The sequence below is a fragment of the Microcaecilia unicolor genome, chromosome 1 (assembly GCF_901765095.1).
Source record: "Microcaecilia unicolor chromosome 1, aMicUni1.1, whole genome shotgun sequence".
Classification (NCBI taxonomy): Eukaryota; Metazoa; Chordata; class Amphibia; order Gymnophiona; family Siphonopidae; genus Microcaecilia; species Microcaecilia unicolor.
In genome coordinates this window covers 382,291,024-382,309,812 of record NC_044031.1, presented here as the reverse complement: position 1 = coordinate 382,309,812, position 18,789 = coordinate 382,291,024, and the positions used below count along the sequence as shown (strand labels likewise).

At 43.7% G+C, this 18,789-nt stretch overlaps 1 protein-coding gene across 3 annotated transcripts in view; it reads left to right on the top strand.

Moving 5' to 3' along the window:
* CARD10 (caspase recruitment domain family member 10) overlaps positions 1-18,789 on the top strand; it is a 188,378-nt gene that overhangs the window by 17,417 nt on the left and 152,172 nt on the right. For all 3 annotated transcript variants that reach the window (XM_030210306.1, XM_030210298.1, XM_030210314.1), the window contains exons 2-4: positions 5,231-5,482; positions 7,224-7,361; positions 11,438-11,763. In XM_030210306.1, the coding sequence (XP_030066166.1) occupies positions 5,231-5,482; positions 7,224-7,361; positions 11,438-11,763 (716 nt within the window). The remainder of the gene's footprint in view (positions 1-5,230; positions 5,483-7,223; positions 7,362-11,437; positions 11,764-18,789) is intronic.

Genomic DNA, 18,789 nt, shown 5'->3' with positions numbered 1-18,789 from the left:
GACCACTTAGGGAGACTCTGAGTTTACACTACTACTTCCCCCCAGTCACAGCTTAAATTAACAGATATCAACATGGGCTACCGTTAAGATGTGTTATTTTACTGTTAACCTCATTTATTAGTAACTAGATCACTGCATAAAACGGGATATATGCTAACATAGCACGAATTAGTGGTTACCACGTCTTAACGGTAGCCCATGTTAACTACGCACCATTGATCAAATTTAAAACAGATCTTACAAATATTTCTTTTTGAAGATGCTTTTACATTTCTATAAAATTACCCGCAGGTCAGCCTGTAGCTTAGTAAATTAATACATATGCTGTATCCTTCCCTCTGCCACTGCCTATACCCACCCCCTGTTATATCTGTCATTGTAGTTCTGTTTTTCCCATCTCCCTACTATTTTCCCCATTTTTTTCTGCTTTTCTTTCTCTCTTTTACTGAATTTATAGATTTGTAAGCCACATAGATATATTTTTATGGCCACTAGCAAGAGTATCATCTCAGCAATTCCATCTGAGACACTAACCAAATCTAGTTAAGCAGCCACTGTAGAAAGTAAAGCACCTGCTGAAGTACCAGGAGTCTTTTTTCCTGCCAGCTGCACCAGTCTTCATGTTCACCGTGCAATATACACCCAACAGGTTTGCTGGAACTCCCGACTTGGAAGATTGAACCTGCTCTTTCAGAGTTGGTGAGATATCACTCGCCTAGTGCCAAAATGCCTTCATCACACATCACATCCTTCCGTTTTCCATCCCCCAGCTCCACACCTGAACCTCTGGAATAGTGGGCGATAGTCACCTGCACCAGCCTCTCTACCAGGCAGGAGGAAGAACATTATTGACAGAGCCCTTATGTTTCACAATAATTCAGACTACAACTTTTGACCTCAGCGTGTGAGCTGGTGTCCTTAAGCCATCTTGGTTTCCCCCACTGATAGAGAAGTTTTAAAGCCATCAACACTTAACATTCATCAGAAAATACTGTGCCATCCGCAACCCATTTCTATTTCATAGTGTGTATCTCTCTACTCTTAAGATGACAACTTCTCAGAGAGAAGGTGCCCTAACAGAGCTGAGATGGCTTTCCCTTTCCTCATCTTCCTGAATGAGGTGTACTGGGGGGGATGGGAAGGGTTTTGGAGGTAAGACTGGGACAGAGGAAACCTAAAGGGAATGTAGTTGGGCACGGAGGTAAGGTATGCTCTGATTGCTGCATTGCCAACCACTCAGTACCAATCAGAAAGAGGAACCGTTGTTATGAGAAGGATCTTTTTTGGCGGGATTAGGAAGGATTTTTTGGTTTTGAGGGAGCCTGTGCAGGTGGATAGTTTTTTGCTGGCACTCCCACCCACCCACCCGTGGTGCTGCACATATTTGGTTACATTATGATAGGGGTGGATAGAGCCTGTAGTGATCTTTTGGGTTTGGGAGGATGGTTTGAAGGGTCTTAGAAGTTGTAGCGAAGTTTCAGTGACCATTTTCCATTGAAGGATTACTCTGGGAGTGATAAAGTATAGAAGACAACAGGTGATCAAAGAAGGTGTGTTTGTGTGTAGGGGGGGAGGTTAATGTATGATACTGTCATGAGCCATAAAAATAGCATGACTTGACGATACCGAGGACCATGTGTATAGGATTAGTTCAGCGTGTTTGGCTAAGTGTTCACAGTTAATTCTATACCGACTAATTGATATTTGCATAGTTGAAGTGTTAATGGCATAAAATTCTCATTGTTTTTGTTACTGGGGAATGGGACCAGTTGGGTTTAAACTGTAACAACTCATTAAAGCTTTGGCCGATTATTGCCATATGCCTGTCTTTGTGAGTATGCATGCATGAATGAGGGGAATCAGTTCAAATGCTTATGTTATGTACAAGAGAGTAAAGAATATTCCTTAGCAACCATTTATATCCTCAGAAATGAACTGGCAATTATTTATGTGGCTTTAGTGATAGCACTTTTCCTGCTAGCAGTAGGTGAATGGAAGTAGGTGTGTACTTGTAAAATATGCTCTGTATTACGGCAAATGTTAGCCAGGTTGGTAAAACTTTGAGGCAGAAGCCAGTAATAACAATCCGATAAGGAAAGGAAAGTTCATACAATACCAGAGAGCATTTCCAAGTAATTTGTGGAATATTATAGGGGCTTAGATAAGAACCATTCAGTGAGGTGAACAGAGATTCCTTCTTCGTAGATCTTAGAATACCCCAAATAGGAAAAGACCAGCTAGAAATGTATTTATTTATTAATTAAGATTTATTAACTGTTTTTATAAAGAGATTAATCCAAGGCAGTGTACATCAGGTACAGCTTTAGCATAATGATTAGTGCTGTGGCCTGAGAAGCATGGGAAATGGGTTCAGTTCCCATTGCAAATCCTTGTGACTCTGCCCCAGGTACAAAATAAGTACCTGTATATTTATTTTATTTATTTATTTGTTACATTTGTATCCCACATTTCCCACCTATTTGTAGGCTCAATGTGGCTTACATAGTACCGAAGAGGCCTTTGCAGGCTCTGGTGTGAACAAATACAGGGTGATGTTGTGGTAAGATCAAGTTCATGTGACACAGCCACATTAGGGAATCGGAGAACGGAAGAGATGTGTTATGTCCATTATGTGCTTTAGTTTGGTTGTGTTGCAGAGATTAGGCATTTAAGTTGGATCAGTAGGGTATCCCTTTTTAAACAGGTTGGTTTTTTAGTGATTTCCGGAAGTTTAGGTGGTCGTACGTCGTTTTCAAGGCTTTTGGTAATGCGTTCCACAGTTGTGTGCTTATGTAGGAAAAACTAGATGCGTAAGTTGTTTTGTATTTAAGTCTTTTGCAGCTTGGGAAGTGCAGATTTAGATAAGATTGTGTTGATTCAGATGTATTTCTAATTGGTAAGTCGATCAAGTCTGTCATGTAACTCGGGGCTTCTCCGTAGATGATTTTGTAAACTGCTTTGATTGTAACATAACAATAGTAAAATGGCCAAATGTAAGCATAAATGCAATCAATGATGTCTAACATTATACAGTATCAGAAAAACATTTAACAGCACTGTTGAAAAAGCATAAACAGAAATATGACAAATTCCAGTACAATACAAATGATACCATAATAGACAGCATGGAAGAATATTCAAATAACATACATTGGAACATCTTAATTTATTTATTTTTATTTATTGTATCCCACATTTTCCCACCTATTTGCAGGCTCAATGTGGCTTACGATATTCCGTTATGGCATTTGCCATTCCAGAGTAAAAGATACAATTGGTGATACATGGAGTACATGGATGACAATATAGAATTAAGCTTACGATGTTCCAATATGGCATTCGCCATTCCGGAGTATAAGATACATTGGTGTTACATGGAGTACATGGATGACAGTGTAGAATTAAGCAGATGGATAAAGCGAGAAAATATTCAGAGTGAGTTGCAGTGGTGTTGTGTTATAATTAGATCATTACTCGTTGTGGTGTGCCTTGTTGAATAGATAGGTCTTCAGAGATTTCCTAAAATTAATTAGCTCATAATTTGTTTTTAAGTTAAGTGGCAATGCATTCCACAACTGCGTGCTCATGTAGGAAAAGCTGGACGCATGAGTTAGTCTGTATTTCAGTCCCTTTGCAGCTGGGGAAGTGTAGATTAAGGAATGGCCGGGTTGATCTTTTAGCATTTCTGGGTGGTAAGTCAACAAGGTCTACCATGTAGGCCGGGGCATCTCCGTGATTGATTTTATGATCTAGTGTGCAGACCTTGAACGCAATACGTTCTTTAATTAGGAGCCAGTGTAGTTTTTCTCTTAGTGGTTTTGCACTTTCCTATTTTGTTTTACCAAATATGAGTCTGGCTGCAGTATTCTGGGCTGTTTGAAGTTTTTTGATAATATACTCTTTACTGCCAGCATAGATTGTGTTGCAGTAGTCTAGGTGGCTCAGCACCAATGACTGCACCAGGTTGCGAAAAATGGCCCTTGGGAAGAAAGGCTTTACTCTTTTAAGTTTCCACATTGAATGGAACATCTTCTTAGTTGTATTTTTCACTTGACTTTCAAGGGTAATAGGTAACCGAGGGGGCAAGTGCAGTTGAGATATATAGATGGGAGAAGATGGTAGTACAAAGCCAATTGGGATAAATAGATGGGAGGCTAGATTGAAGGTAAATCATATATGAACAGGCCAATCACAGAGATGGGAGATTAGAGCAGTGATTTTTCTTTTTAAAAGCTCAAATTAGCAAAGCTGTTGGGACCAGATGATCTAAACACATTTGAAAACCTGGCAGTGCACATGCCACAGGGAAACACTGGGAATTGCAGAGTCACACAAATCTTCTGTGATCCTCCTGCACACAGTCAAACCTTTAAATTAAAGGCAGCCAAAGAATGCTTCAGGTCAGTGGGAGGCTTCCAGGGATAGGTAAATTAAACCCACATAGTTGGTGTACTCCAAAGTTCCCCTGTATTCCCAGTGTTTCCCTGTGGTTTTTTTTTTTTATCACAGGGATAAGAACAGTGGCTTTATATTGCAGTGGATTTTTTTTCTTCACTTGAGATCTTGTTGGATACAAAGATCAGTAACGTTCAATATCTGCTGTGATTATTAAGAACTGGGTTTTGCGTGCCCTTGTGTTTTTTTAGGGCTCACTGACTGATCTTTTTTGAGATTGTGCTCTGGTGATACACAGAGGCTGAAGAAACTGCAATTTAGGGTTTTTGTTCAATGTTCTGTGTGGGATTTACATATGTGATCAGGGTATAAGTCTGGTGTGGATGGCAGTGTGAGTGAGTTGCAGGGATACTATTTGGTAATGCTTTTAATGCACTGGTTTGTTTTCACTAATAAAGATTTTGTAATTTATAGAACAGGAGTACTGTTTGTTGTTAATGTTTTAGGTACCTCCTATTATATATATATCCCCTATTAGGATTAAGATTCTAAATGTTCTTTGCCATGAAAAATAGGCTTTCACAGTTTCACTGGCATTTTATAAAGCAAAATAGAATCTTTGTAGAATAAGTTTCAAATAGGCACATGTGAAAAACAGGGTTCTGGTCAGGAGGAACTAGAAAAAATAAGAAACAAATGATTGTCACCAGTATAGCAACCAGAAGTATTTATTCATCAAAGGATGGCCTAGTCCCTCCTGACCAGGACCCTTTCACTGGTTGATTTTGATTACGATTTGTCTCAAAATTTCTTCTCTTGTGATTTTGTGTTTCAGTTGCTGTAAGACTTGCTCCGCCGTGTCCTGTAGAGACTGTATATGACCCTGTGCAGATGGAGGGCGATGTCTTTGAGAAGCAAGATGAAGAAACAGTGTGGGAGAAGATTGAGGGTGTGCGTCACATGCTGACACGCTCACTGAACCCAGCCAAGCTGACCCCATACCTGCGGCAGTGCCGAGTCATTGATGAGCAGGATGAGGAGGAAGTGCTCAATGCATTCAGGTTCCCATCAAAAGCCCAGCAAACAGGTAAAGTGGGCAAGAGTGGAAAAGCCACACTCCGGCCTCCTTCCTCCCTCTCTTCCTCACTCAAACACCATTCCTCCCTCCACAGCCATTCCTCTCATGCCCTACCTATACTTCACAGTCAGAGTTCACGCGCCTCTCTCCCTACCATATCCAATTGACATATCTCCAAGCATACAGTCTTACTACCACGCCTGTAACCATGGGCATAGCTTGGGATGCAAAGAGGAGCATTGCCCCCCAATACTGAGATGAAACCAGAATCAGATTTTATTTTGTATGGTGAATTCTGTGGCTAAATGCTCTAGTTCAGCACTGCACTCATTGTTGGTTAGGGTTACCATGTTTGCGGAGACAAAAAAGAGGACAGAAAATAAAATTCAGCCCTGCCCCCACCCTGCCGTCATTTACTATGTTTTTTTCTGGGGCAACTGCCTGACTAGTGTTTCAAGTGAGGGGACATCCTCACCCTCCTTCCTGATCATAGTTTTCAGGGGGTCCTCTATTTCAGATGCCTTTGGGGGTGCTACCTCACCCCTCACCTCAGGCAGCAGACTGCCATGAGCTGCCCCGGGGGTAAATGCTGTCGGCGGAGGGGGCCAAGAGAAAAAAGTTATGCCTGGGGGAAGGGGGGTGTGAGTGCTGCCTCTGGGGTAGGAGGGATAGAAAAAAAGTGTTGCATGTAAGGGATGGGGGAAGAAAACGTGCTGCCTGTGAATTGGCCACAGGAAAAAAGTGCTGCCTGTTTGGGGGATATTTTTTTTCTATCCATATGGCATGGTACGGGGAGTTGCTGGTAAAGAGAGAGAGAGAAAGAGAAAAAGGGTGTCAGGCCTAGGGAAGGGGAGAACTGCACTCTCCACTTGCTAATTCATGTGAATGTGAGAGGGAGCATAATGAGACCGATATGCTCATATCACCCCTCTCCTCAAGTCACTTCACTGGCTTCCGATCAGGTACCGCATACAGTTCAAGCTTCTCCTACTAACCTACAAATGCACTCAATCTGCAGCCCCTCATTACCTCTCTACGCTCATCTCCCCTTACAATCCTACCCGTAACCTCCGCTCACAGGACAAATCCCCCCTCTCAGTACCCTTCTCCACCACCGCCAACTCCAGGCTCCGCCCTTTCTGCCTCGCCTCACCCTATGCTTGGAATAAACTCCCTGAGCCCATACACCAAGACCCTCCCTACCCATCTTCAAATCCTTGCTCAAAGCCCACCTCTTCAATGTCGCTTTCGGCACCTAACCATTGTACCTCTATCCAGGAAATCTAGACTGCCTCAATCTTGATTGACTGCACTTTTTGTCCTTTAGATTGTAAGCTCCTTTGAGCAGGGACTGTCCTTCTTTGTTAATTGTACAACGCTACGCAACCCTGGTAGCGCTTTAGAAATGTTAAATAGTAGTAGTAGTAGAAATTTCCTATGGTGCTGGCTCATTTCGGTAAAATATTTATATATATACCTTAATTGTTTTGATATGCTGGCTTCATATTTAGCATTTTAGTCTCGTGTGTGTGTTGTCGTTCTCATTAGGTTTTTTTAAAAAAATAACCATATTGAATATATATGAGATGCATATATGCAAATGAATATGCTAATAGGTGAAGCCACACCCCCCCCCAAATGAAACTGTCAAACTAATGCCTCCAACCCTGACAAGACTGCTGTTTGTTTGGAGAGGCTAAGACCTTTAGTACAATCATTTCTGTGCCTCTCTCTCTGTCTCTGTTTTTAGGTCGGTTGATGGATATCCTGCGAGGTCGAGGGAAGCGAGGTTATGAGGCTCTGTTGGAATCGCTGGAGTTTTACTATCCCCAGCATTTCAGCCGACTGACAGGACGGAAGCCAATGCAGCGCTGTTCTATGATTCTGGGTACAGATGAAGCTGTTTTCTTTTTTGGGGGGGAGGGGGGGAAGAAGCAAGCTGAAGAGTTTCTGGCTTATTCTGACATGTTACAGCTTATACTGGCATCATAGGTACACTGGGAAATATTCAGGTAGTTAAAACAGAGCAGTGATAACAACATGAATTTATTATTTTGATTTTGCTCACACCTTTTTCAGTAGTAGCTCAAGATGAGTTATATTCAAGTCCTTCCCTGTTCTTGGAGGGCTTACAGTCTAACTGTGAACCTGTCCAAGATCACAAGAAACAGCAGCGGGATGTGAACCAGGTTTCTCTGGATATGAAGCTCAGTACTCTAACCGCTAGGCTACTTCTCCATGCCTTTTACTGAGAGTAGAATGCAGCTAGCATCACAACTTCTTTTAACTCGGGGGCGGGCAATGACGGTCCTCCAGGGCCCCAACCCAATGATATGCATGAGATTGATTTGCGTGTACTGCTTCCATTGTAAGTGTAACCTGCGTCTCACTCCCAGCACACCGACTAGCTCTCGGGGTTGGACACTCCTTGACTCGGGCCGCCAAACAAATCTTTCAACCACACACAGTACAGTCTTTCTTATACAAGCTTAGGCGCAGGCCGGGACCAGACGCACTCCAGTAGGCTGTAGGGTGTTAAGCTGGGCTTTATCTGAGTACTCTTGACCAGTCCAGGAGCAAGCATTTCATTCTCACTTCCAAGAATATTCTCCACACCAAGGATTATATTTTATGCCAAACAATTTTACTGAACTCTGCAACAGGCAGTTGATTCAAATTTCATAAATCTTTAGGTACAACTAGCATTTGGTTCAAGAGGTTTTCTGTCCATCCAAGACTATTGGTTACAGTCTCCTTCACTTAATAAACAATTATTTATAGCAGTCTTAAAGTATGTTCATATTTACAGCTCCTCTAGTTCATTACCCATCCTTTTTTGCAGAAATAATCCAAGGCTGTGCTTGTAGCATTGGTTGTCACCCGCAAACTCCTCCAGAACCAGACCTCCCTGTCTGTCCTCACTTCCAGAGATGCACTTCCATGAGCTGCACCTTCTGGCCTTGAACAGGCTCTTCCCTGCTCCTGGGCTGGGTTCCCCTTTACCCACCCAGAGCACTCCACTCTTGCAGTTACTGCCTTTGACTGACAGTAACTCCCCCTTGACTCAGCCTTAGGTTATTTGGCCTATCCAGGATACCCCCTCTCCTCACGGTCCTTGGTGGGGGTAGATGCAATCAAAGACCATGTGCTCAGTGAAACAACTTTTATTGACTCTAAACTTCACCCCTTCTATCACTCATCACTAAGAAACATTTCCCTCTGCAACTTTGCCCATAAACACACCCCCTCCGGCTGGATCTTTGTCCACCCTCTGAGCTCACTGCCTCCTCCCAGTAACTCTTGGAGAGTCCTCCCATGTTCTCTAGTAATCCCCATCATAATGGGGGATCACGTATGCAAATTTATCTCATGCATATTCATTGTGGCAACCTTGAAAACCCGAATGGGTTGTGGCCCTGGAGGACTGTGGTTGCCCACCCCTTTTCTAACTAATAGGCCTGGGCTTTCAGTGGAAACAAAACAAAAAAGCTCATCAGAATCTCTTAATTTGTTTCATTTTATTTTAAAATAAAGTGCACCCCACCACACAAAAAATTCTCCTGGACTTTCTCATGATCACCCAAAACAGCCTTTTCATTTACTATTACTACTACTACTTAACATTTCTAAAGCACTACTAGGGTTACGCAGCGCTGTACAATTTAACATAGAAGGACAGTCCCTGCTCAAAGAGCTTACAATCTAAAGGACAAATGTACAGTCAGTCAAGTAGGGGCAGTCAAATTGGGGCAGTCTAGATTTCCTGAAAGGTATAAAGGTTAGGTGCCGAAAGCAACACTGAAGAGGTGGGCTTTGAGCAAGGATTTGAAGATGGGTAGGGAGGGGGCTTGGCGTAAGGGCTCAGGAAGTTTATTCCAAGCATAGGGTGAGGTGAGGCAGAATGGGCGGAGCCTGGAGTTGGCGGTGGTGGAGAAGGGTACTGAGAGGAGGGATTTGTCCTGTGAGCGGAGGTTTCGGGCAGGAACGTAAGGGGAGATGAGGGTAGAGATGTAATGAGGGGCTGCAGACTGAGTGCATTTGTAGGTAAGAAGGAGAAGCTTGAACTGTATGCGGTATTTGATCAGAAGCCAGTGAAGTGACCTGAGGAGAGGGGTGATATGAGTATATCGGTTCAGGCTGAATATAGACGTGCAGCAGAGTTCTGAACGGATTGAAGGGGGGATAGATGGTTAAGTGGGAGGCCAGTGAGGAGTAGGTTGCAGTAATCAAGGCGAGAGGTAATGAGAGCGTGGATGAGAGTTCGGGTGGTGTGCTCAGAGAGGAAAGGGCGAATTTTGCTGATGTTAAAGAGGAAGAAGCGACAGGTCTTGGCTGTCTGCAGGATATGCGCAGAGAAGGAGAGGGAGGAGTCGAAGATGACTCTGAGGTTGCGGGCGGATGAGACGGGGAGGATGAGGGTGTCATCAAATGAGATTGAGAGTGGAGGAAGAGGAGAAGTGGGTTTTGGTGGAAAGACGATAAGCTCGGCCTTGGCCATGTTCAGTTTCAGGTGGTGGTTGGACATCTATGCAGCAATGTCGGATAAGCAAGCCGATACCTTGGCCTGGGTCTCCACGGTGATGTCTGGTGTGGAGAGATACAGCTGGGTGTCATCAGCATAAAGATGATACTGGAAACCATGAGATGAGATCAGTGAGCCCAGGGAAGAGGTGTAGATTGAAAAAAGAAGGGGTCCAAGAACAGATCCCTGGGGAACTCCAACAGAGAGCGGGATGGGGGTGGAGGAAGATCCATGAGAGTGTACTCTGAAGGTGCAGTGGGAGAGATAAGAGGAGAACCAGGAGAGGACAGAGCCCTGGAACCCAGATGAGGACAGTGTGGCAAGAAGTAAATCATGATTGACAGTGTCAAAAGCGGCAGATAGATCGAGGAGGATGAGGATGGAGAAGTGGCCTCTGGATTTGGCAAGGAACAGGTCATTACAGACTTTAGAGAGTGCTGTTTCAGTCGAGTGTAGAGGGCAAAAACCGGATTGAAGTGGATCAAGGATGGCCTGAGAGGAGAGAAAATCAAGGCAGCGGCTGTGAACGGCGCGCTCAAGTAATTTGGAGAGGAAGGGTAGGAGGGAGATGGGGCAGTAGTTGGAGGGACAGGTAGGGTCAAGTGATGGTTTTTTGAGGAGAGGTGTGACTACGGCGTGCTTGAAGGTGTCAGGGACAGTTGCAGTGGAGAGAGAGAGGTTGAGGATATGACAGATGGAGGGGGTGACAGTATGAGAGATGGTGTTAAGTAAGTTGGTGGGGATGGGGTCAGAGGAACAAGTGGTGCATTTCGAGGAGGAAAGAAGGCGGGCAGTTTCCTCCTCGGTGATATCAGGAAAGGAGGAGAAAGAGGCCAGGGTAGGTTGGTTGGGGGAGAGGATTGAAGGGTGAAGAGGAGGAGGTGGCTTGGTAGTGAACTCAAGGTTGATCTTTACAGTCACCCCTGCCCCACCAGTAGATAATGGTACTGGCCAACATATGGACAACGCCATCTTGTTATATGCCAGGTTTTACGAATGGCACTGTGGCACTGTGGAGGTTTAGTTCTAATAACGTTAAAAGAAAAGGCAGATCTATAAGACTATAAGTGCAATGGGGTTGAATGCAGGATTAGACTAGGTCAGGCTTTCTCAACCCAGTCCTTGGAGCACACCATTTCCCATTGGGTTTTCTGGATATCCACAATGAATATGCATGAGATAGATTTGCATACCAAGGAGGAAGTGCATGTCAGTCTGTCTCGTACATATTCATTGTTGATATCCTGAAAACCCGATGGGACGGTGTGCCTCGAGGACTGGGTTGAGAAGCCCTGAACTAGGATGTTGAAGCAACATGGAGCTCTCTAGAACCCCAGCAGTAAATAGCTGAGGAGGCTAAGCCTTGAGAAGATGCTGACAAAACTGTGGCAGAATTATTTGCCTCGGTGATTATGGTTCATCCCCCTTTTTTCACCCCACAGATGAGGAGGGACCAGAGGGGCTGACCCAGTTTCTGATGGCGGAGGTACGGAAGCAGAGGATCCAGGTGAAGGAGCGTCTGGCATGGGGGCAGCAGCTTCTGGTGCAGAACCAGGCACTGACATTGGAAAAGGATCGCTTAGAGCAGCATGTACGGCAGCTACTCCAGGTCCAGCAGCACTGTCGGATGCTGCAGGATGAGCGGGACCAGAACAACCTGGAGCTGCAGCGACTGAAGGATGAAAACTACACCCTGGCTCTGCGCTATGCTCAGCTTTCTGAGGAGAAGAGCACGGCTTTGCTTCGCAGCCGGGATTTGCAACTCCAGGTACCACTAGCTGTGTTATTGCCTGTCCCAGGGCTGGCCTAACCATTAGGCAAGATTAGGCAGCTGCCTAGAGCAGCAGCTTTGGGGTCAACAGCAAAGAGCAGCTGCAATCAAAGCAAAACAATAGATCCTGACAGCCACACAAACTCATGAACCATCAGTATGTATGTTAACCTGCATTTTTATTTGTGTGTATTGACCCTGATTGTTGAGTTTAATGATCAAATCTTGGAGGAGGTTGAAAGCTAGTGGTCTGAAAGTTAATTTGGGGTGAGGGGGTATGTGTAAAGGCTGAAAGTTGGCCACTACTCTTGCACCAGCTGTGCCTCTCAAGTCCCCTGCACTGAAAAGGAGGCCACTGCTATGATTTGGAAACAACCCAGGTTAGCTCCCTAGGTTTTGTCTGATCAGAGGCGAAGCAGCGTTCTCTGGGCTCTATTGCAGGATTCTTTTAAAAATCCCATTATACACAGGTAGCAGTGCTCCCACAAGAAATAAATACATTCAGTCTTGATCATCTGAAAGATATATTTTGCAGCTATTTGCATCCACAAGCTGACAATTATAAGATCCCTCTTTAGTGGTATTATTTGTGGGTACCCGGTCAAAATAACCCTGACAAAAAATGTTCCTGACATAATAGCCCCTGACATAACTGCCCACAATATAGCCCTTGAAAAATTAGCCCCTGACCAAAGGGCCTGATCAGACTGCCCAGAATACGGCATTGCATTTTTTTCTAGGGAGCTATTTTGTTAAGGGGGCAATTTTATCTAGGGGCTATTTTGTGGGAGGAGCCATTTTGTCAAGGGCTGTTTTGTTACCAGGCTGTTTTGTCAGTGCTATTTTGTCGGGGTGCCTTATTTATGGCTGTCCTAGTGGAGAGTTTCCCTGCTTTCTGAGACCAACCTCAGTTTAGTTTATTCATTCGATATACCATCTTTCCACAGTATATACCAAGGCAGTTCACAATATTAAAAACAACAAGAACCTCTTATAAACAACACATAAGCATAAATCAAAACCATTAAAAGTCAATGTAAACATAACCTCAATTAAAATGAACACAATATTAACGATTACAATAACAAACCTAAAACTGCACATGATTAACAATGTGGTGCTCATTTTCAAAGCAGATGGACATCTCAAAATGCCCCCCCAAAAAGCCAAAAATGTCCAAATCATGATTCTCAAAAGGCAGAATTTATTTATTCTATACTTCAGGTCATCCAAATAGCAAGGGGCATGTTGTGTGCGTTTTAAGGCCCAAAATTTAGGCCGTCCAACAGCGATAATCAAATGGGAAGAAATGTCAAAGTAAAAATAAAAAGAAGGGTGTCCTGAGCTAGACCTGTTTCAATCACGTTCAGGGTATAAAAAGGTACCCTGATTAAGTAGCTGACCACTGGAGGAATCCACTTCATGAATCCCCCAGTGGTTACTGTCTCCCTCCATCACCCCTGAAAGTGACATCAGAAAAGGAAACTAGGCTCCCTGACAGTATCAGGTATGGTGGGCATTCTGAACACAACAGCAAACAGATCTGAAGGGTGGCCTCGTGGTCAGTGTAGTGGACTGTAAACCAGAGGACTGAGGTTCAAATCACACTTCAACTCTTTTTTTTTTTAACTTTCAAATTGTGAGCCCTCCAGAACCAGAGATATACAGTGGTGGAAATAAGTATTTGATCCCTTGCTGATTTTGTAAGTTTGCCCACTGACAAAGACATGAGCAGCCCATAATTGAAGGGTAGGTTATTGGTAACAGTGAGAGATAGCACATCACAAATTAAATCCGGAAAATCACATTGTGGAAAGTATATGAATTTATTTGCATTCTGCAGAGGGAAATAAGTATTTAATCCCTCTGGCAAACAAGACCTAATACTTGGTGGCAAAACCCTTGTTGGCAAGCACAGCGGTCAGACGTCTTCTGTAGTTGATGATGAGGTTTGCACACATGTCAGGAGGAATTTTGGTCCACTCCTCTTTGCAGATCATCTCTAAATCATTAAGAGTTCTGGGCTGTCGCTTGGCAACTCGCAGCTTCAGCTCCCTCCATAAGTTTTCAATGGGATTAAGGTCTGGTGACTGGCTAGGCCACTCCATGACCCTAATGTGCTTCTTCCTGAGCCACTCCTTTGTTGCCTTGGCTGTATGTTTTGGGTCATTGTCGTGCTGGAAGACCCAGCCACGACCCATTTTTAAGGCCCTGGCGGAGGGAAGGAGGTTGTCACTCAGAATTGTACGGTACATGGCCCCATCCATTCTCCCATTGATGCGGTGAAGTAGTCCTGTGCCCTTAGCAGAGAAACACCCCCAAAACATAACATTTCCACCTCCATGCTTGACAGTGGGGACGGTGTTCTTTGGGTCATAGGCAGCATTTCTCTTCCTCCAAACACGGCGAGTTGAGTTCATGCCAAAGAGCTCAATTTTTGTCTCATCTGACCACAGCACCTTCTCCCAATCACTCTCGGCATCATCCAGGTGTTCACTGGCAAACTTCAGACGGGCCGTCACATGTGCCTTCCGGAGCAGGGGGACCTTGCGGGCACTGCAGGATTGCAATCCGTTATGTCGTAATGTGTTACCAATGGTTTTCGTGGTGACAGTGGTCCCAGCTGCCTTGAGATCATTGACAAGTTCCCCCCTTGTAGTTGTAGGCTGATTTCTAACTTTCCTCATGATCAAGGATACCCCACGAGGTGAGATTTTGCGTGGAGCCCCAGATCTTTGTCGATTGACAGTCATTTTGTACTTCTTCCATTTTCTTACTATGGCACCAACAGTTGTCTCCTTCTCGCCCAGCGTCTTACTGATGGTTTTGTAGCCCATTCCAGCCTTGTGCAGGTGTATGATCTTGTCCCTGACATCCTTAGACAGCTCCTTGCTCTTGGCCATTTTGTAGAGGTTAGAGTCTGACTGATTCACTGAGTCTGTGGACAGGTGTCTTTCATACAGGTGACCATTGCCGACAGCTGTCTGTCATGCAGGTAACGAGTTGATTTGAAGCATCTACCTGGTCTGTAGGGGCCAGATCTCTTACTGGTTGGTGGGGGATCAAATACTTATTTCCCTCTGCAGAATGCAAATAAATTCATATACTTTCCACAATGTGATTTTCCGGATTTAATTTGTGATGTGCTATCTCTCACTGTTACCAATAACCTACCCTTCAATTATGGGCTGCTCATGTCTTTGTCAGTGGGCAAACTTACAAAATCAGCAAGGGATCAAATACTTATTTCCACCACTGTACCTACTGTACCTAAATATTAAAGACACCTGCCAACCTGAGTACACATTCAGGTACGGTAGGTATTTCCCTGTCTCTGGAATGCTCACTATTTCAAATAACAGAGTTACAGTGGAATATGAACCTGGGTGTCCTGGATTAAATTCCACTGCACTGATCATTAGGCGGTCCCTCTGCTCTGCAGGGACATCTGTGTGATCATTTTTGTACAAATGCTGCCAGGCAGATGTTCATGTCCCTGGGTTTTTGGCATTCATAATGTCTGTTCATTTTGGAGGTTCTCACATAGAACTATAGAAACATGACAACAGATAAGAGCCAAATGGCCCATCCTGTCTGCCCATCCACAGCAACCACTATCTTCTCCTTTCTCTAAGAGATCCCACATGCCTGTCCCACGCTTTCTTAAATTCAGACACAGTCCTCGTCTCCACCACTTCCACCAGGAGATGATTCCACACGTCCAACACCCTTTCCATGAAAAAGTATTTTGTTAGATTACTCCTGAGGCTATAACCTCTTAACTTCATCCTATGCCCTCTCATTCCAGAGTTTTCCTTCATTTGAAAGATTCTTACCTCCTGTACATTAATGCCACAGAGATATTTAAACATCTCTATCATATCCCCTCTCTTTTACCTTTCTTCAAAGTATACATATTGAGAGTCTTAAGTCTGTCCCCATATGCTTTAAGTAAGAGACCATTGACCAATTTTGTAACTGCCCACTGGACCGACCGACTCCATCCGATTTATATCTTTTTGTAGGTGTAGTCTCCAGAACTGCACAAAGTACTCTAAATGGGGCCTCGCCAGAGACTGATACAAAGGCACTATCACCTCTTTTATCCTGCTGTCTGTTCCTCTACCTATGCACCCTTATGGGTTTGACTATCACCTTTTCTACCTGTTTGACCACCTTGAGATCATCCAACACAATCACCCCCAAGTCTCGCTCTTCTTTTGTACACAAAAGTACTTCACCCCCTATACTGTACCTTTCCCTTGGATTTTTGCAACCTAAGTGTATGATCCTGCATTTTTTAGCATTAAATCCAAGTTGCCAATTGCTGGACCATTCTTCAAGCTTTGCCAGATCCCTCCGTATGCTATCCACGCCCTCCAGGGCATCTACCCTATTACAAAGTTGGTATCATCCACAAAGAGACAAACCATACCAGACAGCCCTTCCACAATATCATTCACAAAGATGTTAAAAAGAGCTGGCTCAAAGACCAATTCCTGTGGTACACCATTGATAATATTCTTTTCCTCGGAGCAAACTCTATTTACCACTACCCTCTGTCTCCTTCCACTTAACCAGTTTTTAACCCAGTCAGTCACTTTAGTGCCCATACCGAAGGTACTCGGTTTATTTATCAGTCACCTATGCGGAACTGTGTCAAAAGTCTTTGCTAAAATCTAAGTACACCACATCTAAAGCTCTGTAAGTACCTCTATATCAGATGATCACAATAGCAATTACTCTGGACTCGTTTGCAAAGGAATATGTCAGTACCTCCTATTTGGCCCTTAGGTTTCTACCTGATTGACTACCAGAGAGAGAACCATGCCAAGATGAAATATATTATTTATTATAGATATAAAAATAATAATGCAAATGCAAAGCAAGTTACAAATATATATTTGTACACTACAAAAATATAGATTATCACCATAAGATATATGACTGCAGCTATATAAAACTATATGTATGAGTGATTGCACAACTATAATTTATCTTGTGCAAATTACACATTTAGCAGCTAGTTATACAACTACTGACCACAAATCCTGGGACTAACTAGTCCTCCACAGACAAAACCATAGACTATCTATACCTTGAAATGTAGGAATAAATCCAACTCTCTCACCATGCAGTCCTTGGTGTGGTGAAGAAGCAGAATTTTCCAATAAGACTCTAGCAGAGTTTTCTGCGAGTCTATCCCAGTCCAGGGATAAAATCCAAGGTCTTTGCTTTCTGCTCAGGTTCACAGTCTTTAGGGAAGCTACAGTGGCACTGACCTTGCCAGCTTTTATCACAAGTAATTCAGTTCACTGGTGTTTGGGGGGAAATCAGTCTCTCTAGCACCTCTCAGAGAGATCTATCCTCCACAAATCTTCTTTTCCTTCTCCCTGTCTCTCTTCTGTCCAACATTGGCATCTTTCTGAGTGGGGTGATACCTATGCACCAATCACAAACAGTGTACTTCTGTCCATCAGAATTCATGGTGGACATTGCAAGTCCTTGTGATAGCAGCAAACAAAGCAGCATCAGTCATGAGGCTAATGGGAGCAACCTCCCTCTTGATTCACATATACTCCCAGAGACATTTCTCTTCTGTGAGGTAAGCTCCTCCACTTTCCCAGGAGATAACCGGAGGCTAGTGTGCAGTAAACAATGTGTCCTTGGATTAAGTCATCATGGGTATGCCAAGCAATAATTTTCCTTTGGTTTCAGATGGTTTCAGATGTATTCAGGGCACAGGCTGTAGAATCCATATTAGTTGGTAAAAGATGGCTCAGGCTTGGCAGGCCTCAGACCAGCAAAGGTGAGATAGCAGGAAAATACCCCTACAGTTCCTCCCATGTACAACTGTTTGGTCACCCAGAAAGAAATCAATCAGATTAGCCTGACAAGACCTGCCTTTGGTCCTGTGTCCATTTGATTCTAGAAACCTCACCATTGTCCGCTTTGGAAAGAGTTTCCATTAGTTTACTTACCACCGAAGTCAGACTAACAGGTCTGTAATTCCCAACCTCCACCTTTCACTCTTATGTTGAAGAGGTCATACAATAGAGCTTCCAAAACTTCCCTGAGTTCTTTGAGCACCCTCAGATGTATCCCATTAGCCCCCATCACTTTGTCTATTTTTAGTTTAGCTAGCTCCTAATGAACTGAGAATCGTTCCTGGTCTACCGAACATCCATTCCCATTAGTATTTGTTTTCTCCCGGCCTTTCTTCTGTGAACACAGAACAGAAATAATTGATAAGCAGTTCATTTTTATTCTTATCAGCTTCTACATATTCCTCCCCTTCACCCTTGAGCCTCACTATGCCATTTTAGCACTTCCTCCTGTCACATATCTAAAAAATGTCTTGTTCCCCAGTTTTACCATATTGGCTGTCTTTTTTTCCATTTGTATCTTTGCTTTCCTGCAAGCTTTTCCAGCTTCTGTTAGCTTTTCTAGGTATTTTTGCCTGTCTTCCTGTTTCTGCATCATCATGTAACTTATGAAGCCTAACCTTTTTTCTCTTACCTTTTCAGCTACTACATTTGAGAAACAAAGTGGCTGTCTTATTCTCTTACTTTTACTTTCTTTTCTAACATGAGGGTTTGTCACCTTTAAAAGAGCTCCTTTCAGTTTTGCCCACTACTGTTCTACTTCCTTCAGCTGTTTCCATCCAACTAACTCTTCCTTGAGATATTCCCCCATCTTGGCAAAGTTAATTGTTTTGAAGTCTAGATCCTTCAATCTTGAGTAAGCCCTCTTCTCACATGTCATATTGAACCACACCATCCGGTGATCGTTAGATGCTAAATGATCACCCCCGTAACATCAGAAACACTCTCCTCGTTTGTAAGCACCAGGTCCAGAATAGCTTCGTTCCACATGGGTTCTGTTACCAACTGCTAGAACAATTCTTCCTGTATAGAATCCAAGATCCCCTTATTTCTAGATGACCCTGCAGCAGGGACACCCCAATCAACGTCCAGCATATTAAAATCACCTATCAATAGTACCTTCCCTTTCTTATTTTTG